Source organism: Pan paniscus, chromosome 3 (assembly GCF_029289425.2).
Source record: "Pan paniscus chromosome 3, NHGRI_mPanPan1-v2.0_pri, whole genome shotgun sequence".
NCBI classification, from domain to species: domain Eukaryota; kingdom Metazoa; phylum Chordata; class Mammalia; order Primates; family Hominidae; genus Pan; species Pan paniscus.
In genome coordinates this window covers 79,720,786-79,744,321 of record NC_073252.2, presented here as the reverse complement: position 1 = coordinate 79,744,321, position 23,536 = coordinate 79,720,786, and the positions used below count along the sequence as shown (strand labels likewise).

General features: G+C 42.0%; 2 protein-coding genes across 2 annotated transcripts in view; both read right to left on the bottom strand.

Annotated features, from left to right (window-relative positions):
* The window catches only part of TXK (TXK tyrosine kinase), a 70,518-nt gene extending 57,173 nt beyond the window's left edge, over positions 1–13,345 (bottom strand). The window contains exon 1 of the mRNA XM_055111568.2: positions 12,898–13,345. Within this exon, the coding sequence (XP_054967543.1) occupies positions 12,898–12,913 (16 nt within the window). The 5' untranslated portion in view covers positions 12,914–13,345. The remainder of the gene's footprint in view (positions 1–12,897) is intronic.
* TEC (tec protein tyrosine kinase) overlaps positions 11,643–23,536 on the bottom strand; it is a 135,275-nt gene continuing 123,381 nt past the window's right edge. Inside the window, exons 15-18 of the mRNA XM_003816008.4 lie at positions 20,106–20,170; positions 17,656–17,774; positions 17,410–17,567; positions 11,643–16,244 (exon numbers count right to left, since the gene is read on the bottom strand). Coding sequence (XP_003816056.4) covers positions 16,161–16,244; positions 17,410–17,567; positions 17,656–17,774; positions 20,106–20,170 — 426 coding nt within the window. The 3' untranslated portion in view covers positions 11,643–16,160. The remainder of the gene's footprint in view (positions 16,245–17,409; positions 17,568–17,655; positions 17,775–20,105; positions 20,171–23,536) is intronic.

The window sequence follows — 23,536 nt, the reverse complement described above, 5'->3', positions numbered from 1 at the left end:
TCAAGTAAACAGGAGATGAAATCTGAACTCTTTTTCTTCCTCCCTCCCCAAACGGGCTCTATCACCCTTCTCCATCTTGTCAAAAGCAATTCCGTCTTTCCAGTTGCTCAGGTAAATAATCTTAGTCATCCTTGACTCCTCTCTCTCTCTCTCACACAGGCCAATTTATCAAGAAAGTTTGCTGACTGTGTCTTTAAAAAATACAGACTTCCCCAGTGTCCATGGGAGATTGGTTCCAGATCCTCCGACAGATATCAAAATCCATAGATGCTTAAGATCCTTATATAAAATGACATATTTGCATGTAACCTACACACTTCCTCACATATACTTTAAATCATCTCTGGATTACTTATAATACCTAATACAATGTAAATGCTATGTAAATCATTGTTACACTATATTGTTTAGGGAATAATAACAAGAAAAAAATGTCTGTACATGTTCAATACAGACACAACCATCCTTCTTTTTCAAATATTTTTGTTCCACAGTTGGTTGAACCCAGCAATGTTGAACCTGTGGATACAGAAGGCTGTTTATTCAAGAGTTTCCATTTGGGATGATGAAAAAGTTTTGGAGATAGAGAATGGTTATGGTTTATAACAATGTGAATGTACTTAATGCTGCTGAACTGTACACTCAAATATGGTTAAAATGGTAAATTTTTGATATATATATTTCAACACAATTTAAAACACACACACACACACACACATACTTATTGCTTTCCCCATCTCATCCATCACCACCATGGATAAGCCACCATCACCTCACCTGGCTCACACCAAAAGCCTCCTAACTTCTTCCTGCTTCTCCTCCTCCCACTATGCTTTATTCTCAGCACAGCAGCCAGAGTAATTAATTTAAGTCTTAAGTCGGATCATGTTACTCCTTGTCTGAGAACCCCACAATAGCTCCCCATTTCACTCAGGGTTATAGCTACATGTTCCATAAGAGCCTATAAAATGCTCCATGATCTGGCCTCCTGTTCCCTCTCATCTCCTCTGCAATAAGCTCCTGCTCACCTCACTCAGCCACACCGCAATGCTGCTGCTGGAGCCATAGGGCCTGCTCTCACCAGAGATTCTTGGCTTTTGTTTTTTCCAGAGCACTCCTCCCTCCTTTCTTAACTCCCTCCAATCCCTCCAAGTCTTTGCTCAAATCTCATCTTCTAAGTGAATAGCCCCCGATTTGACATTACGGCCATCTGCACTCCCTAACTTTTGAGGTTCCTCACTCTGCTCTACTTTTTCTTTCTTTTTTGATGTATTTCTCACCTTCTAACATGCTGTGCAATTTATTTACCTTTTTTTCTTTGCTGTTTGTCTCCCTCACTAGTATGTAAACAAGCACCTTTGTCTATTGTGTTCACAATTATTATATCCCAAGAAGCTACAACACTTTTTGACACAATGAATACTCAATAAATATTTGTTCAGTGAATGAATGAATGAATGAATATGTTTGAAAGAGCACAAAATTATAAGCTTGCTCAGAGGATGTACCTGTCTTGATTCATTCCTATTGGAAATTTGCAAATGGTATTTGGAACAGAACAAGCAGGTCCAATCCGAAGTGGTGAACAGTGTGACCAGAGAGGAATAACTCAGTCATAAAAGTCCTTGAAATAAAGGAAGATAAGACCTTGGGAGTCTATGTAGTAGGGAGGCTTCATAGATACTAGAGAACAACTTGGCCACAGGCCAAGCAGAGCAATCAGTTCTCAGCCTGGAAGCCATTGGAAAATGGTCCAGGAAGGTGAGCTCTGACCATCTATATAGCCTCCTGTTTTAATATAAACAAATATCATCAAAGCCAAAAAGTGTATATAATGGCCACTTTATCCTTGAGTAATCACTAGCCTGTTATGTTATTTTCTACTTTTTTCTGTATGCTTGAAATATTTCAAAGCTTATATAAAGAAAAGGAAAAACCCAGAAAATCAAATAGGTCTGTGATTTGATAGTTAGGTACCCATTCTATGATTGATAGCTTTCTACATGTACATAACTTTTAGTGATAGATGCAAAAGGATTTTTATTTCCCCAATTTGGCCTCTGTCTTACCTTTTCCCCAACAGAATTATCATCTTCCTCACTATCCTTAGTAAGAAAACCATTGTGTTGCTTCCCCTTTCCAATCTCCCCATGTCTGTGAATGAGTCCACCATAGAAAACTTAGATTCTTCCTGAGCCCCACCCTTTGTATTTGATCTGCCATCAATCTATCAGTCTGTTCACAGGGCTTGGCTTTTTCCTTCTTCTACACCCTTCCAATAAGCAAGGCTAAGCCCTCATCAACTCGTACCTGTAATTTTGCATTAATTCGCTTAGTCCTCACAATGACTCTGTGAAGTAGATGCCGTTTTACAGATGAGGAATCTGAATCACAGAGAGGTTACTCCTTACCAACAAAGGGCTAGTAAGCGGGGAGCCAGGATGTGAACCTGAATCTAGAGTCTCTGCTCTGAGCTGTCTCCTTCGATTCACCCCATATACCCATTTCCCTAAAAGCCTGCTTCAGCCAACTGCTCTTCATCCTCAGCATTATATCTTCCCCCACTTTCAAGGTCTTCCGTAAGTGACCCCACCCTGACTACTTTAGCTTTCACCAATTCCTGCTGCACCAGCTTCTTCCGTTTGCTCTGTTCTCACAGACACGTCGTGCATTTCTGCCTCCAGCCTGGAAAGGAAGACTTCCATTGCAATACACTCCCATGTACTCTTCCTTTCAGTTCCCAAAGCACCTATGGTCAGTCCTGCCCTGTGGCTCCTAGTTAGGTACCACCTGAGATCGTCATTTAAGTTTCTCTGTGTAGGCTTCATCTCACAGGGCTTCTCAATCTCACCACTATCAACATTTTAGACAGGATCATTCTTTATTGTGGGGAGCTGTCTTGTGTACCACTGAATATTTAGGGCATCTCTGGCCTTTATGCACTAGATGCCAGCAGCACATAACCCCCTCCCTTCTAACACCCACACCACCACCACCTTCCAACTGCAGAAACCCAAGTGTTTCCAGGCATTGCCAAATGTTCCCTGGGGGCAAAATCAACCCCAGTGGAGACACTGGACCAGATTGTAAGCTTCTCAATCTCAGGGACTGCATCTTATCCTTTTTTTTTATTTTTAATTTTTTTTTCTGTCTTCTCCCTAGCTTCTAGCATCAGTGCCTGGCACATAACAAAAGCTCAATAAATAACTGTTAAATAAGACCCCACCAATATCAACACCCTTACATTACATCTGAGCTCTTTTTTTTTTTCCACTCATTCATCTTATCACCCAGTATTTCATAGTGTGATGCTGGCCACAGAGAAAGCTAAGCTGACCGTGACCTTTTGACTGAGCGGAACGGCAAAGGTGAAGACTGAGCTTCCGGAGCTTTAGCCAGCATTTGTGGGGGCTCATAAGTCTAACCTTTTATTCCAGACATATATTTTTAAACAAATGCTTATCCAAAATAAAGTACCAAACCATGAGATGCCAAATGAAATTATTAAAAACTCTCTGGCATTCAAATGTGTTTGTTTTTTCTTTTCTGTATTAAAAGAACATATGGGGTTCAGCAGGCTTTAGTATCAGGCAGACATGCACTCAAATCACTGTTCCCTTTTCTTGGAGCAACAATGTGATTTTGGGCAATCAAATCTAGAAAATGTAGGTAATAAAAGCTGTCTTCTAAGAAAGGGTTTCCCCACTTCTACCAACACAGCCCTTACCATATGCCAGGCATGACAGATACTTAGATCTTACTATACTACGCCATGCTAACTTACTTACTATACTAACATTATGATCCCCATCTTACACATAAAGAAACAGAGGAACAGAGAGCTTCAGCCATTTATCCAGTCACATAAAAAGCAGCTGAGCCAGAAGTCAAACCCAGAGTCCATGAGCATCACAATAGGACTATCCTTGTGGATGAGAAGATTAAATAAGATTGCAGAGGCAAACATGGCTAGAACATACCAGCTACTCTCAGTTACTTTACCACTTTGTCCCCATCCCCCAGTTCCCTAGAACTCATTCAGCAACTATTTATTGAGTACTCACAAAATACATTTAAGGTAACCAAATAGGAGCAGGTGTGGTTTTCCCTCTGAAGACAAAATGGAGGAAGAAGGCTTAGTAAACGAAAGCGAATCTTCAGCTCCAACTCCTCTCTTCTGAGCCAACTTTATCCCTGACTCAAAGGCAGATGTTTCCCCCATTCAGGACTCCAGGAGACTCTCTCTCCCTGCTATCAAAGCAGGCCTCAGGAGAGGCTCTCACACTTTTTCTCAGTAAGGTATAAATGACAGACACAATGTTAAATAGTAAACATGCTGTACTGCAGCGCTTCAGCAATGTCATGCTTACTGCAGTGCAGAGGCGTGTACATGTTTGTAAGCATGACATTTGTAACAGTCAGGGTGAACACAGAGAGAGGTTTCTTTTAAGGAACTGGCTCAGGCAGTTGTGGAAACTGGCAAGTCCAAAATCTAACAGGGTAGGCCGGCAAGCTGAAGAATGAGAGAAGAGTTGCAGTTTGAGCCCAAAGGCGGTCTGCTGGCAAAAGTCCTCCTTGCTCAGGGGAGGTCTGACTTTCATTGATTAGGGACTTCAACTGTGGGAGAGGCCCACTCACATGATGGACGGTGACCCACTTTACTCCAAGTCCACCGGTTTAAATGTTCATCTCATCCAAAAATTACCTTCACAGAAACATCCAGAATAATGTTTGATCAAATATCTGGGCACTGTGGCCAAGCCATGTTGACCCATAAAATTAACCATCACAACACATTAAATTTAAATAGTGTGACACTTGAAAAACATGGTATAAACATTTACATGAAGATTTTCTTCTGCCTCTGTCACCCCTGAGACAGAAAGACCAATCCCTCCTCTTCATCATCCTTCTCAGACTATTCAACATGAAGATGATGAGGATGAAGGCATTTATGATGAGCCACTTTCACTCCATGAATAGTAAATCTATTTTCTCTTCCTTATGACTTTCTTAAAGCATTTCTTTTCTCTAGCTTACTTTATTGTAAGAATACAGTGTATGATACACATAACATACAAAATACGTGTTGATCAACATTTATGTTATTGAGGCTTCTGATCAATGTTAGGCTTATGAGTAGTTACATTTTGGGGAACCACCTTATTCAAGTGTCAACAACTTTGTGTGTGTGTGTGGTTTTTTGTTTGTTTTGTTTTGTTTGAGATGGAGTCTTGCTCTGTCATCCAGGCTGGAGTGCAGTGGCATGATCTCGGCTCACTGCAACCTCCGCCTCCCAGGTTCAAGCGATTCTCCTGCCTCAGCCTCCCAAGTAGCTGGGACTACAGGCACACTCCACCATACCCGGCTAATTTTTTTGGTATTTTTAGTAGAGATAGGATTTCACGACATTGGCCAAGCTAGTCTCAAACTCCCAACCTCAAGTGATCCGCCCTCTTTGGCCTCCCAAACTGCTGGGATTACAGGCAGGAGCCACCATGCCTGGCCAAGTCAAGAACTTTGAAAGAGAAATTGCTGGTATCAGTCAGCAGGCAGGAGTATCTGGGACTAGAGAAATGCCTCCCCCAGCTCCCTGACCTCACCACACATGGCCACACCTGATAATATTCCCCTTGGTTGTCTTCACTGTCTTCTGCAGCCTGGAATTTAGGAGAAAATATTTTCAAAAATTCTTATGTTTCCTGATTCAATAGCAAAGACAATGGCCTTTAAAGAAAGATACAGACCTACCCTACCACTGCTTTAATTATGACCCAATTTAATTTAATTTCCCCCAAAGACCAAGAACAGTGGTGAGCAGGAAGGCAAACCACTGCTTTGTTTGTGGTTCCATCCTCTGGCCAGCAGAGTTGCTGCCCAATAAATAATCATTGCGAGAAGAAAAATCACACTATGAAAGCCAAACAGCTCCCTGGTGTTCCCTTGTTTGGCATGACTTTCCAAGACAGCAGGCATCTTTATTTACAGGTTGAAGTGTTGGGCCAAAATTCATTCCAATGCAGGTATCAAGGAGCATTCATTTCATGATCATTTTCAATTTACAGCAGCACAGGTGTTCCCAGTAAGTAAATAGACAGCGCCCTTCCACAGGCATTCTGTGATTACAGAAGCCATTCTTTGAATTGTTTTGCCGATTAACCTCAGAGGGAAAGCTCTTGAGCTTTTAGCAAATTCCCAACTTAGGCAGGAACTCATGCATATCAAGGGCCTTTGCCAGAGTGACAAAAATGCCCCAGAGATAGGCAATGACTATTTGCCTGCTGGAAGGAAATGTGGAAAGAATATATTCGGGCTTGAAGATTATCACTGAAGGAGCTGAGCTTCCTCTCCCAGGCTTACATCTGCGCTGTTCTTTTCATCTACTTCTTATTCCTCAGTAAATATTTCTAATGATGAGCCTCAGGCCAGCAAATCAGAAAAAGGGCATCGCATCAGATGTAATCTCTGTGACCTTTAGAAACCGGCACGTCTGTCATGGGATAGGCAGTTGGCCCTCCCATCTTTGGTATTTGTGTTTTTTCCTTGGAAGGATTTGCGCCCCTCTGTCCTCTAGGATAGGCTCCTATTGACATTCCTTCCACCCCCAGAGGTTCCTGGGTGGCAACAGCTGGGCTGATTGGGAACAGGTTTCCACCAGGGGGCACTGGAAGAAAGCAAAAGTGAGAAGCACCCCTTCTCAGAATAGCTCCTAAGGTCATCTCTGAAGAGGACAAAGGAACAGATATGAAGAACTGTGGGGCCCGGGCTGCGCGGGAAGCAAAGCCGCTGTCGCTTCCTCATGTCTAATGTTTTGAAGTTTACATCGTCACCTCCAGTTCATCCCCTGGCATTTCCGATGTCAGGGTTTCGTTTTGAATCAGTGCCTTGAGTGAAATGCATTCCTACTGAATTTGGTCATCATAATAACTGGCACATGGCTAGTGATTTATATTTAAAAACATGGCTTGAAACTGGCTCAGTTTTGAGAGCTGCCTTAACCCAAAGACCAGGCTTGTTGCCCAACCCAGGCGCTCCAGGTTGTGGTTTTAAGATGAGGAATGTCTGATACCGGCTGCTTTTGCAGTTGATGGGCTGTGGTGAGTGGGGAAAGCCTTGAAAACTTGTGGCTTTGGAAAAATGGCTCTGGGTGACCAGAGCTGATTCTGTAAGTTTGCTGCAACATATACTTTTTGGTTTTTTTTCCAGAAATTTACAGAAAGGCCAAACTTCCTCGTTACTCTGCCATAAATGCCCACCACTACATCCTTTTTTTTTTTTTTTTTTTTTTTGAGATGGACTCTCACTCTGTCTCCCAGGCTGGAGTGCGGTGGCACGATGTCGGCTCACTGCAACCTCTGCTCCTGGGTTCACGCCATTCTCCTGCCTCAGCCTCCCGAGTAGCTGGGACTACAGGTGTCTGCCACCACGCCCGGCTAATTTCTTTTTGTATTTTTAGTAGAGACGGGGTTTCACTGTGTTAGTCAGGATGGTCTCGATCTCCTGACCTCGTGATCCACCTGCCTCGGCCTCCCAAAGTGCTAGGATTACAGGCGTGAGCCACCGCGCCCAGCCTATCTTCAAAAGGCCCCATTTCTTAAGGGCCTTTTGAAGATAGGCACGTTTTAGCCACATTAACCCATATTATCTGGGGAGAGTGACACATAACTAGCTTGGCTATAGCATGGATGGATTTCTACCTCTGAACAGGAGTTAGAAAAGACTTCCAAGTTGGAGTTAGACTTCTTGGTTTGGAGTTAGACACCAAACCAAGACCCCACACCAAGGAGAGGGGAAAATAGTAAAATTGGGACATTGAGTTTTTCACATATTTATTCAATTTAGAAAGTTATCCTTTATTCTGAGTTTATGCCCTTTATACATTTGGGGTCTGAAGTGATCCTGTGTCTCTGTTCCCACGTGTGTGCACTTTTCCTTTTGACACTAAAATGTCCATTATTCTAAGAAGTGATGGTCTCCAGAGATGTTAGTTTTTCTAAATGTATGGATAAAATAAGTGAGTAATTTGTGTTAGACCTTGACTGTTCTGTTTTTTTGACATTATACTGCCAGTGAAACCTTAAAGAAGGGAGGATAACTACTTTAGGGGAGTCACTGGTAACTAAGAGAAAACAAGTACCTAGCTAACAGGACACCAAACTGATCAATTTGAGTGGAAGAGTGGTGCTTGACCTGTCTATGGCCTGAAGGGGTGCTGTGTGGGGTGAGGAGATTCTAGAAGCCTGGCAAGCTGGATGGAGTCCCGGGCACCAGGGAAGATAATGTTTCTTGGAGTAAAAGGTGCTGTAAGGAAAGGCAGAAATCTTCCTGATGATGACCGCTCATCTGTTTCCCAGCTTCTGCCAGGGCAACTCCCCAGACACGGACAGCAGCCACCCAAACCCTTGTTTGGTCTATGAGGCAATTTTTCTTTCTTTCTCAGAAGGGGCTGATGTGAGTTGGTCTTTGCAGGCACCTTGCCCACAACTTCCCCACTCCCCCACATCTCAAAACAGTGTTTCCTAGAACACTGTTTTCTGTGAGCTCAAAGTTCATAATAAGCTCGCAGACATCACACCCAAGACATCGAGCCAGCTTGTGATGTGAAGAAGTGCTTGGCCACAAGGCACACGGGCGTGGCTGGCACTGGGCCAGAAGCTGTACTGCTCACTGACCCTCGGTGGGCAGGGAGTGTGGGCACTGCTGGCCTGGGGAGCTCCACAGAGGAGAAATGTGGGGATCTGCAGTAGTTACAAAAGGCAGCTGCAGTGACAAGTTAAAAACTGAAATGATTTAAAGACAAAAGAAAAGACACATCTAGTGTCCATTTTAATCTTTCAGAAAGGGCATCAAACTCCAGCCCCAGGTAGAAGGGTGGCGAAAGTGGCCAAGTTCTTTTTTAATCTGCGGCTCCTTCTGCTTTTGCCACATACTTAGTTATCTATTGTTGGAAACAAATTATTCTGAGACCAAATGACTTACAACAGTTATCTCACACTTCTGTGGGCCAGGAGTTCTGGAATGGTTTAGCTGAGTGCCTGTGTCTCCAGATCTCTCATGGAGTTGCAGTCAAGCTGGGCCCAACCAGAGCTGGAGAATACACTTCTAAGCGAATTCCAAGCAGGTCATGGTGCCTCGGTTCCTCGTGATGGGGATTCTCTGCGGGCTGCCTGAGAGTGCTCCCAACAAAGCAGCCGGCGATGCAGGAGACAGAAAGCCTGAGATCGCAGGAATGGGAGCCGCCGCCTCTGTAACCTGGTCTCAGAGGTGACGTTCCATCACTTTTACCATATTCTAATCACAAGAAGTGAGGTACTAGGTCCAATTCATACTCAAGGAGGAGGACTGCCTAAGGGCGTGAATATCTGGAGGCAGATATCATCAGGCCATCTTAGAGGCTGCCTACCACAGCTACCCTCCTTATCTTCATATTCATAATAGTAATAATGGAAGGTGTTGACCTAACAAAGTTGGTGTGAGAATCAGATACAAAAAGGAGTAAGATAGGACTCTGAAAAGAGAGGCCCAAGAAAGGCAGTGTGACCAAAACGTCCTTACCTTACCCTCAGATCCAGTTATGGAGATGAGCCCAGAAACCTGCCTTTTAACAGCACCCCAGGCATGCTTCAGGCACACCAAGACTTAGAAACCACTCTTTCTACTCTCTAAGTTGGGAATAAAGAAAGGCAGAGAAATTAGGCAAACAGGGGAGCTAAGAGGTGAATTCTTTAAGCCCCCAGCTGCTTTCCCTTGCCCTGTCCTTTAAATAACTCTTCTAGGCTGGATCTGTTCTCAGGGCAACTGTGAGTTGATGGAAATGCTGGCAATACCAAGTACGTTTCACAAACTGAATCTCACTGGAGCAGTGCCCTGAGACCCGACTCCAAATCTCCCATCAGTATGATCAATATCCCACGCTCCACAATTATCTTCTCCCACCCTACAGCAGCCTTTGAAGCCAGGATTCTATGACAATGCTTAAAACAACAAATGTTTTTGGCAAATGACCCTAATAAACATATAAACTTTTTTTTTTTTTTTTAAAAGACTGGGTCTCACTTTGTCACCCAGACTGGAGTGGAGTGGTGCAGTCACAGCTTACTGCAACCTCAAACTCCTCAGCTTAAGCAATCTTCTTCGCTGGACTTTTTTTGTTTGTTTGTTTGTTTTTTGATTAACAGTAATACATCTTGAGGCATCACTTAGCTGTCTCCTTGTCAATAGTAAACACTCATTGTTTTACCCAGCAGAAAATGTAGCCACATTCAGCTGCAATATACAGTAGACAATAGGTGATTCTTACCATCAAATCAAATTAACAGAAGCTGGAAAGGAGAACGAGATTTCATCAAATCCATGCCAGAGAGAATAATCCTCAAAATATCCCGCCAATAGGTAGTCCCTTATTTAATCCCTTGGGCAATCAAATCCTTGTCTCAACACTCACAGTGATTTATTTTATATATAACCGAATCCTTCCTGCTGTAATTTATAGCATTTTCTTTAGTTCTGACCTTGAGGGAAATAAAGAGCAGATGCTCACACAGCTTTTAATATTTAAAGATCCTTAAGTCACTGCTGAGCTTGTCCTGCCAGTGGAGGTGGCAGGGGACACAGGTTGCTGCTTTGTCGCTTTTTCTGCTTTGCTCTGCTTGGCCTATATTTCTGTTTACAGGAGGCTTGCTCTTATCTGCGTGAATGGAAGACTGTGAGTTATTTTCAGGTCAGCACAACTGGAATAACCTGATTTTTTTTTTGTTTTACAAAATCTACAAACAATTGTTGGCTTCTATGAGGGGATTTTGCTTAAACAGATGACATTTAAAAATTACAATCAATTTTTCCTTAATGCTACCTAAAAGTCAGAAATGTAAAAACTTGACTTTTTTAGCTGGTCTTTGATTGCTTTAATCTGATATGGCTGAGCTTTGTTGAAGCTTGGTTCCATCGTCATCTAGTATTAAAATCAGACAGTATTTTCCTTCCTTATCTGCAAAATAAGGCCCTCTGAGTCTTAGAGGTAAATTAATAAGTATTTCCAAAACTGCACATGGGACTGAATAGTCTTCCAAAGCAACTCCCAAAATAAAGTTCTTAAAGCACCTCTCAGGTTTATTGTTTCTTTATATTTTGTTGCAAGGTGGGCAAAAAGGGAGTGGCCTGGGCTAAAGTTCTAGTTCTGATTTCGTCCAGCATTTGTGGATCACAGTTGGCAGCTTTATATGTATACAAATATACACATACACACACTCCCTTTGAGCTTATTTATACATATAAACTCATTTATATATGTGTGTATGTGTGTGTATATACATATTTAAGGCAAAAGGAAGAGCACTTAAATCCCGAGTCTGGCAAGTCTCATGCTTGGCCGGGTGTGGTGGCTCATGCCTGTAATCCCAGCACTTTGGGAGGCTGAGGCAAATCACTTGAGGTCAGGAGTTTGAGACCAACCTGGCCAACAAGGTGAAACCCTGTCTCTACTACAAACAGAAAAACTAGCCAGGCATGGTGGCATCCGCCTGTAGTCCCAGCTACTCGGGAGGCTGAGGCAGGAGAACCACTTGAACCCAGGAGGTGGAGGTTGCAGTGAGCTGAGATCGTGCCATTGCACTCCAGCCTGGGTGACAGAGCAAGACTCTGTCTAAAAAAAAAAAAAAAAGTCTCATGCTTAAATCCTGAGTCTGACAACCATATGAGTTTCTGGCAAGATTTAAACTTTCAAAGGCACAATTTTCTTACTGGCTAGATAAGAATAACAATTTTCACCTTGCCAGTTTGTAGTGAAGATTTCAGATAATGAATATAAAGGAACTGGTATAGACCATGGCCCATAGTAGGTGCTCAATAAATACCTTTATAAAGAAACAAACACATTGCAATTCTGATATGACGGCTGCCTTCTTATTTAGAAGACTATTCTGCTTGTTTTTTTTTTTATTCTAATTTCTTTGGATTTATAAGCATCCCCCACAGCTCTTTCAAACCAAGGATCTTCACAGATAACAGTGTCTAGGGAATCTTTCTCTGTTCTCCTAAAACAAGCACTTATTTTTAATGGTGGTCTTATATTCTATAAAAATATTAAAATAACATCTTCATATGTAGTATTATATATGAGGGAAAGAGACATTTGAGCCAGTGTTCACACTTGACCATGTTCACACTTTTAACCAGGTAGAGACTCGTGACTTTGACTCTTATTTCGGCCTTTACTCAGGCTCTGACTGCAGATAAGAATCAGTTTTGCCTAAATTCCAATTGCTTGGGAAAGGTCCTCGATAACGGAAGTCTACATAGAATTGTGAATAAATACCCCTGTGAAAATAAAGGTTAAGTCTATATGTTTACTTGATAAAGCAGATAATTTCAGAGTATAAACACAGTTGTGTTTTGACTTCTCTTCCTTTTGCCTTAAATATAGATATTTATTTGTGTGTGTGTGTATGTGTGTGTATTTATATATATATAAAGTTGCCCACTGTGATCCACCACTGCTGGAGCAAATCCAGAACTAGAACTTGGTCTCCTGGCCTTCAGCCCAGAGTTCATTCCAGAACTAGAACTTGGTCTCCTGGCCTTCAGCCCAGAGCTCATTACAGTCTCATTCTAAAAACAAGTACTTCATACTGATTGCATTTCTACACACACATATGCAGATTTCTGGACACTCTTTTTGTTTTTCTTTCATTTATGTTCTCAATGCTGAACCTTTGTTAGAATTACATCACCACTGTGGTTCTTTAAATAAGAAACAAAACTCTGTCACAACATCTGAGGAAATTATCTTTTAATGTTCCCAAGCTCTATGCCTTAGAAAAAAAAACTTCCTCTGCTGTTCAAGAATAACAGGCCCCAGAACAAGCCCCAAAAATAAATGACAAAGCCCATCTTACTCACAGGAGGAAAGGATCATGGCAGCCCCTTCTGCGGGGAGCACACAACAGTCTTCAGTTCTTCTGCGGTGCTCTACTCACAAAAACACATCTTTCAACTGAAATCATAGTTCGCTCAAGATGTTTCTCACGGGCAGAGTTAACCCCACCTATTTTCCTGTTCTGAAAACCTCAGAAGAGTATAAATGACAACCAATGGCATATATAAGAAAGCTCAGTAATCTCCATCCCAATCTCTGAGGGTATCTGCTATTAGTCTCTCATCCCCAAAGGTGTGGGTGACTCGCAAACATCATTTTCAAGAAATCACAAAATTTTGGTAAAAGGCACCTTTAAAATTATCAAATCAAACTGCCCTCTCTGGACTGGGAAGGAAATGAAGGCACAGACAGAATAAGGGACTTGCCCAAGGCCACACCGTGAGTGGCAGAAACAATTAGATTCTAGGCTCTGGAATATTGAGTTTAGAATGTTCCATCCTCCCACTCAGCAGACACTTTATTTGGGGGAAGTCAATCTAGTAATAACCCTAAAATGTGATTGGGGGATGGCTGAGAAATATAAAAACACCAACAATACAAAACACACTTGGGAGTTTCACTTCATCCCACTGGAAAGCATAACCATGTGTCAACTAATTAACAGAGCAACTTTAATGAAGACACAGCATATTCTAATCGCCCTTCCAATTTCCTGGTTTAGATTAAGGTCTCCTTAGCATTCTGGGTGATGACTGTTATTTTTACTTCACCTTTTGCCTTTGTTATGCTTTCGTATAAAACTTTTTTTTCCTAAGTCTTAGTGAAAAATATTTAAAGATTTTTGAAGGAAATGTTGACAAATGTTGCCAGGTGCTATCTATCTTGTTTTCCCATAAAAAGCATACACTGACCATTAGGACAGGGACTCTATCTTCTCCTCACTCTCTTTCATACCACCTAGTACTTCCCGTAGCTCCTCAAGGTGAAAAGGGAAGTATGGGATGGGAGGAGGGAAGGTCAGGAAGGAAGGAGAAAAGGCTGACAGTGATAGTAAGGTAGAGTGTGCCAGGACCGACTCCTTGAATGAGCTACAAGTCAGTTAAAAGTTGTGCATGGTTAGCAACCAAAATGCCCATCAATGATAGGCTGGATAAAGAAAATGTGGTACGTATACACCGTGGAATATTATGCAGCTATACAGAATGAAATCATGTCCTTTGCAGGGACATGGATGGAACTGGAAGCCGTTATCCTTAGCAAAGTAATGCAGGAACAGAAAACCAAACACCACATGTTCTCACTTATAAGTGGGAACTGAACCATGAAACACATGGACACAGGGAGGGGAACAATACACACTGGGGCCTGTTGGGGAGGGCAGATGAGGGGAGAGCATCAGGAAAAATAGCTAATGCATGCCAGGCTAATATCAGGAAATATATATATCAGGCTAATATCAGGAAAAATAGCTAATGCATACCTAGGTGATGAGTTTTTGATAGGTGCAGCAAACCACCATGGCACACGTTTACCTATGTAACAAAACTGCACATCCTGCACATGTACCCTGGAATGTAAAAAAAAAGTTGTGCCTGTTTTTGTGATGGGGGTACAGTTAAACAGGTAGACAAGAAGGAATGTGGCAGATTGTGATAAGGCTCGGGATAAGCAGTTTACTTTCTTCCATTATGAGGGGCACAGGAAAAGAATAAACACAGCCTTCAGTGGATGGACTGCCTGGTGCACAGACTCTAGACTGACCAGGATGAAATGAAATGGTTCTCCAGGGTCAGAGTGAAGGCGCTGCCCAGAGCAGCCAGCCTGTGTGTTCACCCAATGCTCCAGAGCAGACCATCATGGCCTCCAGAGGAGACGCAACTCCTGAAGGGAAGGCGCTGTGTCTTCCTCGGCTAGTTACCCCACCAACAGCAAGAATAACGTGTTGGGCAATAAACGGTCTCTGGATGACTGATACAGTTTCTTTTCGCTGGCGCTCACGTGACCGAGATAGTTTCTTTTCCTTGGCGCTCACAAGGCAAAAAGGAAGGCCCTAACTCCGTTGATGTCTTAGTAGAGCTTCTAAGGGTGAGAAATCCACACACACAGTCTTGACAGCAGGGTCTCCTGAGAGGCTGTACAACAATCCCACCATCCAGGAACCCAAGTCCAACCAGGCCTCCTGAAAAACGTCCGGGAGGCACGGAACACCATGCTCGCTGCTTCTCTCGGTAGCTTCCTGGATCCTCCGCCACAACTCAGGCTGCTTCCGGGTCCTATGTGAGGTGGGGGCAAACTTTGTTGCGAAGGTCACCTGATCCTTCTGCCCCAGAGCTCAGCACTTCCAATTATAGTGTCTCTGTCCCAGGGAATATTCTTAAGGCTTAGAAGTAGATTACCCGGTTTAATTTTCCATCTGATTCTGATTAGCTGCGGCCACCATGGGCAGGATTACATAGGCCAAATGCACGTGGTTAAGCTGGACAGGCATCCCCAGACACATTTACCTGAGTGAGGAGGGGGCGTTACTCATAGAAGAATCTAGACTTTCTTCTCTTCAGGCATATTTGATGTTCAGGGGGAAATGAATTAACAGCTATAAGGCACAGTCTCTAGTCCTAAGAAGGTGAACTCCTATACTACAGGATTAAAAGTTTCAATTAAAAGACAATTCGTGTTTCTCATAAATATATAACTTTATATATTATATATATTTACAATATATACAGCATACAAATATTATTCATGTAATACTAAGAGCAGTCTTGAAAACTGAGATGTTTTCAAAACAAAAGATAGGTATTTATTTATCCAAGGTGGGTTCCTGATTTATCTAGAACCCAATTGTAGACAATGTCTCAGGCCCAGATTTCTGTAGAAGTCAAAGGGAAAAAGAAGGGTTGCTTGGTCATGACTCTAATACCCTTCCCCTTCCCAAATACCCTGGCCTTCAACTGGCATCAGCTAACATGGTCCCATGTGTGCACCCCTGAATGGCCAAACCCTGGGGCTACACACAGTGCCTGGTAAACAACTGTCACTCAAGTGCCTGAGGAATGAATAGAAATGAGTGATTTTAATCACCATTTCTAAGGCAACATTTCCACACTCTGGGAGATTCTGTCTAGAAGCAAGTCTAGACAGAGGCTGGTCTAGAAGCAAATTATTTATGTGTTTCCACTGTGTAAGTAAAACAATCTACATGTCCAAGTGCTCAATAAATTAAAAGCCACAAAATGCCCATCCTTCCTTGTGCTTGGGAATCTGGGAGCCACTGGTCACACATCGCTTATCTTCCAAAAGTTTCTTCACATTCAACTAGTTCATCTATTGTGCGCAGCAGATCTTCGAAAGAAGGCCTTCCCTCTGGTTTCTACAATTAAAAGTCAAAGAGAAGCTGTGGGTTCCAGAATCCATTCCAAAAAACCTCTCACTGCTCCAACTCCTAAACACAGCATATTACAGAGAGACTTCACTGCTTTGGGACTAGGACATACAGGCATCTCCAAAGGGGTCTTGTCTCTACCCTAATTTACCCTGCATGTACTGCTGCTAGGCTAACGTTTCTAAGACACTGCTTTCACGTCTCTCTTCAAGACCCTGATAGATCTTTTTACTGCCTGTGAAATCAAGTCCTGCAAATTTGTAGGAGCCTCTATAATCTGCCACTTCCCGACCCTCTTGTTACCCAATCTTATTCCCCACAAAATCCCTCACATGGGCTGTCTGTTAAATAGGGCCACTGTCTCCACTGTTGTGCACACTGTGTTTATAACCACCTCCTTACCTTTGCTCAAGCTGTTCTCTCTCCCTTTAGCACCACTTCCTGCCCAGAATGTCTCTGCCCATCCCAATCAATGCTCTTGGGAGGCAGTACAGCAAGTGGTTGAGACTCTGGGCTTTGGAATCAGACAGGCCTATACTGTTCTGTAGCTAAGTGACCCCAGGCAAGCAGCAACCTCATGACCCTTAATCTTCTCATCTACAGAGTGGCTACAGTCAAAGTATCTCCATCTCAAAGTGTTGTTTTGAGAACTAAATCCAAAACACTAAGTATAGTGCCTGGTACATAATACATGTGAGCTAATGTTACTGGCTTTCAGAAGTCATTTGGTATCTAATCTCTTTTAGGAGGTAACATTTCAATACTTTCAAAGACCTCGGAAAGTTGAGGTTTAGAGAAAGAAACCAACTCTGGTAAAAAAATAATACTTCAACTCTACAAGTGAACCAATGAAAAAAGAGCTACTTCTCCAGGCTTATTCCCCAAGTCCCTATCTCAGGCAACCATGGAAAGAGTCCCACTTGGAAGTGAGGAAGCAGCCTGAATGTATCGAGGTAGTTATTAGCATTTTCCACATCTTTACATTCTTCTTCCCGTTATTCAGAACTTGAGTTGAGAGGGTTGGCTTCCTACCTAGAGCTTGAAATCACTATAAAGATGCACCACCTCACTAGGCTATAAAGACTGCATGTTATCCATCTACCAAGCCCAATCCCTAAGAGATTCAAAAAGAAAGCACACAAAAAACCTATACCTCCTGCCAACATCTCAGCATCACCTCATACACATAGTTGGACGCCAGCTTCGGCTGGTAGAGTCGGTGGCCTCGAGTAACCATGGTTACCACTTCATAATTGGTGTATTTTTCAAAAGGCATTCTGCCTTCCGTGAATACTTCCCACATTAAAACACCTGGAAAAGGATAAGGATTACCAAATGGACGTATCCACTTTCTCCTCAGGGTGGACGGACATGAGGAAACATGGACCATGGATCTTACCAAATGACCAGACATCTGATTTGCTGCTGAAGCGGCTGTAATTAAACACTTCAGGTGGACACCACTTCACGGGAAACTTAGCACCAGAAGAACTTGTGTACTGATCATCCAGAACATACCTAGAGTAAGACACACCATGGGTTTACACCTCTGAAGAACAATCTGCTTTTTCTACTTGCTCTTTCATTTTTTTCCCCTTGCAATCAAAAACACAGTTGACTGAAGTCCAACAAGCATCCGGTTGAAGCTAAATGTTCACCTCAGTGGCCACACCTGGTGATTTCCAACTTCCTCTCAGCTTAATTTAAGTGCATGAGATGGATCCATCACCACGTTACCATCTGCACTTTCATTTTTCTGTTTTTCTTTCTTTTTATAAGGCAGTAGAGACAAGGTATCATAAAAAATTTGCAAGCTTTTCTTTGTAAGCAATTTTGTTCTTTAAATAAAATTTTACCCAAAGGCCCCATATGTAAAAAATCTAAAGCAGAGCTGCTCCAGAGGAAGTGGTATAAAGCATCTAGAAACACACATGCTTTCAGGCCTCCAATTCCACAGAGCACAATTTAAAACTACAGCATATGAAAATAGCAAATGCAAAAAAACAAAAACAAAAACACAACACAAAATGCCACATGTAAATGGTGGAGTATGTATTTATACATAACATCCCCACATACATACATACACTCAAAACAATACTATATAATTTTTCTATGTGAACATACAATGTCCTTCTGGAAGAACATACAAAAACTGGTAACAGTAGCTAACTTTAGGGGAGAATCCTTGATTAGGGTTGGTAGATGAAAAGACTTCAGCACTTTCTGTAAGGTGGGCAGCACATATTTACAAAAGGAATGTATCTCTGTATTGTGTGTGAATATACCATTAATTTCTAAAAGGTTCCATGAGAAAATTTTCGAAGAATTGCACAAACATCCTTTGCTATGTAGACAAAGATGGTGACTCGGCACAAAGCCAGCTGCTGGCTGGCAGACAATGCCACTGTGGGCTGGATCAAACTGTCAGCCAGTGGAGTCTGAATTTAGGGTATAAAGAGGTTTTTGAGTGGTTGATACAAAACTGCAGATTTTCTGAAAGCCTAACATATGACGATTGAACAGATGAAAGCGGCAGACAGCCTGTCAAATATATAGTATCTGTATATAAAAGCAAATAAAGAGCATTGGGTAATTAATATCCTAAGAGTTGGAAGTTCTGGTCCCATTTCTGACAGTAACAGTTTTCTAATCTCCCTGGGCCTGAGTTTCCTTAGGAGTTAAACTTGGCCCTACATGGCCTGGTCTTTGCCTGCATTTATGAGCATTCCTGGCACTGCCCGTTGGCCAGCTACCCTGGCGCTTTTTCCGTTCCTTGAGCAGGCCAGACATGTCCTAGACTTCAAGCTTTTTCACTTTTTCTTCCTACCTGAAATAGTTTATCCTTTTATTTTCACCTACACTGGCTACTTCCTACCTTTTCGTCTCCAGTCAAATCTGCCTATCACAAAGAGGTCATCCTGAACATCAGATCAAGTAGCCACCCTCACTCTTGCCCTGCATTATCATTCAGCACCACCCCAAATTATCTCTATTACAGGGATCAGTCAACTTTTATGTAAAGGGCCAGATAACACATATTTCAGATCTGGCAGGCCATACAGTCCCCGTGACAACTACTTGACTCTGCATCTGTAGCAGGAAAGCAGTCACAGGTAACACCTAAATGAATGAGCGAGGCTGTGTCTCAATCACGCTATTTTTATGGACAGCAACATTGGAATTTCAGATTTTTTTTTACATGTCATAATATTCTTTTCATTTTCTTCATCCATTTAAAAATGTGAAACCCAAATGAGGTTTGGGTCAGACTGACAGCCACAGTTTACCAGTATCGACCGTGCTCGATCATGTAACTTTATCAGGTCTTCTGATTCACCCTCTTCCTCAATGTAAGCTGCATGCGGGCAAGGACTTGTAGGTCTTATTCTCTATATGGTTCAGCTTATCATTATGCCTGGCACAGAGCAGGCACCTGATTTTTTATGGGTGGATGTATGGATGAATGAATGGACAGACGGAGGGAGAAGAGAGAAAAAATAAACTAAATACCTTTAAAAGGTATTTTATAATACTATTAAATTATAAAAATTAAGAGAAGAAAAACACTGCAGACATGGACATACTAAGAACCTCACCACCAAATATGTTTTTGTGAAAAGAAAAGATTCTAGAAATCTAATCCACACCAGGAAATACAGTGTATTTAACAGGCTATACTACCACCTAGTGGAGAGAATTACTACCATCACAATATATACTTAATTTAATCTGAGAACCAGTTAACAAGATTTCCTTTCTGCTTCATCAGTGCAAATTATTCCCACACTTATTAATTCCACCAAAAAAATGCAAACATCACCTAAACCCACGTATACTTGGACATACCTGGCCATTCCAAAATCAGATACTTTTACAACTCCCGCCTCACTTACTAGACAATTTCTGGCAGCCTGGAAAACAACATTATGATGGTATATTAGTTTTAAAATTCTACCATTTAAGTAGGAAAATGTAAGTTCTATTTATATTAAATTTAGTGTAACCTAGTCAACATTTGCAGAGAGTGGAAACACCCTTTAATAAGTTGTTTTTACCCCTATGGAAGTATTTCCATTGTGTATTTGAAAAAATGAATAGGCAGGTCAGAAAGTTGTATTTGCAATAAGGCATTATTACATAATCTTTACCAATTGTCTTTTTTTTTTCTTTTCTTTCCTTTTTTTTTTTTTGAGACAGAGTCTGCCTCTGTCGCCCAGGCTGGAAGTGCAGTGGCACAATCTTGGCTCACTGCAACCTCCACCTTCCAGTTTCAAGTGATTCTTCTGCCCCAGCCTCCAGAGTAGCTGGGATTACAGGCACCCACCACCACAGCCAGCTAATTATTGTATTTGTTGGCCAGGCTGGTCTTGAACTCCTGACCTCATCCATCTGCCTCGGCCTCCCCCATTGTTAGGATTATAGTCACGAGCAACCTCACCGGCCAACTGTCATTCTTAAACAAGGGCTAATAGAAGGGTCAACTCACTTTTCTCCCTCCCAGACCTGTTCTTATTAAACTATCCAATTTTCTTACTGACAATGAGAACATCTCTTGAAGTCCTTAATCCGGTTCTCACTAGGTGAGCTTAATAACACACAACCATCAAAATGATGGGCGACCAATCTCTTATCCAATATTTCTGCTCAGTGATTGGTCATCTCATCCCAGTCAAAGAACAGGCTGGGTGCAGTGGCTCACGCCTGCAATCCCAACATTTTGGGAGGCTAAGGCGGGTGGATAACTTGAGGTCAGGAGTTCGAGACCAGCCTGGCCAACATGACAAAACCCCTTCTCTACTAAAAATACAAAAAAAATTAGCCAAGTGTGGTGGCACACAACTGTAGTACCAGCTACCTAGGACTGGAGGCAGGAGAATTGCTTGAACCCATGAGGTGGAGGTTGCAGTGAGCAGAGATCGCGCCACTGCACTCCAGCCTGGGTGACAGAGCAAGACTCCGTCTCAAAAAGAACAGCTATGTGTAAATACAGTTTGCTTTTTCATTTATGTTCCCAGTATATTATAACATGATGTACAAAATTGGTCAAATACAATTGTGGATTATTTAATTTATATTTTCTTGCATGTTCTTCAAGGTTACAAGGTTTAAGAAAATAGTTTGATAGAAAGACGTAGTATTTCTCAGAAGGAAGACATGAATTTTTTTTTAATTTTTTAATTTTTAATTTTTGAAACTGAGTCTCGCTCTGTCACCAGGCTGGAGTCCAGTGGTGCGACCTTGGCTCACTGCAACCTCCACCTCCTGGGTTCAAGTGATTCTTCTGCCTCAGCCTCCCGAGTAGCTGGGACTACAGGCGTCTGCCACCACGCCTGGCTAATTTTTTTTGTATTTTTAGTAGAGACAGGGTTTCACCATGTTTGCCAGGATGGTCTCGATCTCTTGACTTCGTGATCCGCCCGCCTCGGCCTCCAAAAGTGCTGGCATTACAGGCGTGAGCCACCACACCTGGCCGATAATATTTTTAATACCATAACCCATAGACCAAGATATGTTTTTCTTCCTGACTGTTCATAATTCTATTTTCTCTATGTGGCAATTCCATTCATATGAGGTTCCTTCTTGCTGAGTGCATTTTAAGAGTCTTATAAAGTGAGAGTTAATATCCATTCCCTGGACTGCCTGCATCTTCCTATGAAAACACTTCACAACTCCACAATGCCTGCACTGGATGGTCAACAGGATTCTTTACCAAGGAGACAAGAGCATCCAAAGTTTCCCATAAGGGGTGACACAAACCTACCATAGTAATACCAATATCACAGGCACAGAAATGTAAGAATCGTTTTTGCCAAAACATCATCTGTGTGGACAGGTGTAATCTGCCACACCCACGTAGATACTCAGTTTTTATCAGTTTTATAAGGACATCTATTTTGTTCTTAGTTCTTAGTTCACAAGTTTTAACTGACAGAGATGTTCTTCATCATCCCTGACACAATGATAACAATAACCGATGTTATCTACAGCATGTCTATTTTACAAAGCCCATTGCCCCAGTCAAATAATGTGACCTTTAAAACAGTCCTGGAAGCCAAACAACATTATAACCCACAATTTACAGACACAGAAACTGAATATAAGATAAGGTAAGTATCCCAAAACACACCTAGGAAATAAAGTGTTCCATCTCCAAATCTTCAATTCTCTAATATGTTTTAATTCTAGAGAGCATAGCATAGTCGTTAAGTAGGGACTTTAGAGCCAAACTTCCTGGGTTCAAATCCTGGCTCTACAATTTACTTGCCCATTGGAAGTTATTTTATCCTATTTGCACCTCAGTTTCCTCATCTGTAAAAAGGGAATAATAAGAAAATCTACTTCCCAGAATTATGATTAAACACGTTTATTTGTAAAATACTTATCAGAACAATGTCTGTCTAAGGTGACTGTTAACTTTAAAAAATGTTTTGCTAAGGCCAGGTGCAGTGGCTCACACCTGTAATCCTAGCACTTGGGAGGCTGAGGCAGGCAGATTGCTTAAGCTCAAGAGTTCGAGACCAGTCTGAGCAACACGGCGAAACCCCATCTCTACAAAAATCAGCCAGGCATGGTGGCACATGCCTATAGTCTCAGCTACTTGGGGGCTGAGGCAGGAGGATCGCTTGAACCCGGGAGGTTGAGGCTGCAGTGAGCCAAGATTGCGCCACTGCACTCCAGCCTGGAAGACAAAGTAAGACCTGTCTCAAAGGAAAAAAAATTTTTTTTTAAGTTTTTCTGCTTTCTAAAAGAAATGTGTCCATGCTTTATCACTAGAAAGCTAAAACTAAAATATGGGAGAAAGTCCCAAATGAAAATTACACTCTTCTTGGTAAAAGAATTATTTTCAGGGGACAGACAGTGCTACTGATATGCTGAAAACAGACATTTTCAGCTGATTATTTTCAGGGGACAGAGTGCTACTGATAGCTGAAAGCATCTGTAAAGAACAGGTAGAGAAGAAAAACAGAAGGAAAAGAAGAATGGAGGAGAGAGTGAGAACAGGTGAGAAGGGAAAAATTGTCTCCATCATAATTTAGAACTGGTAACAGATTTCTTTTTCTAGCATTTTGAGAAGTTAACATGAACCTCCATGTTTTCCCAGTGATTTGAGAGATTTTTTAAAAATCCAAAGGATTTCTCTTATAGTTTCTGTTTATAGTGTGTGAGGTGGAAAAGAACTTGGGATCTAGTTAGAAAGTCAAGGCCAACCCCAATTTCCCTATTTATCACAGTAGGCGAGGCTTTTGACTTCCCTGAAGCTAATTTTCTCATCTGTA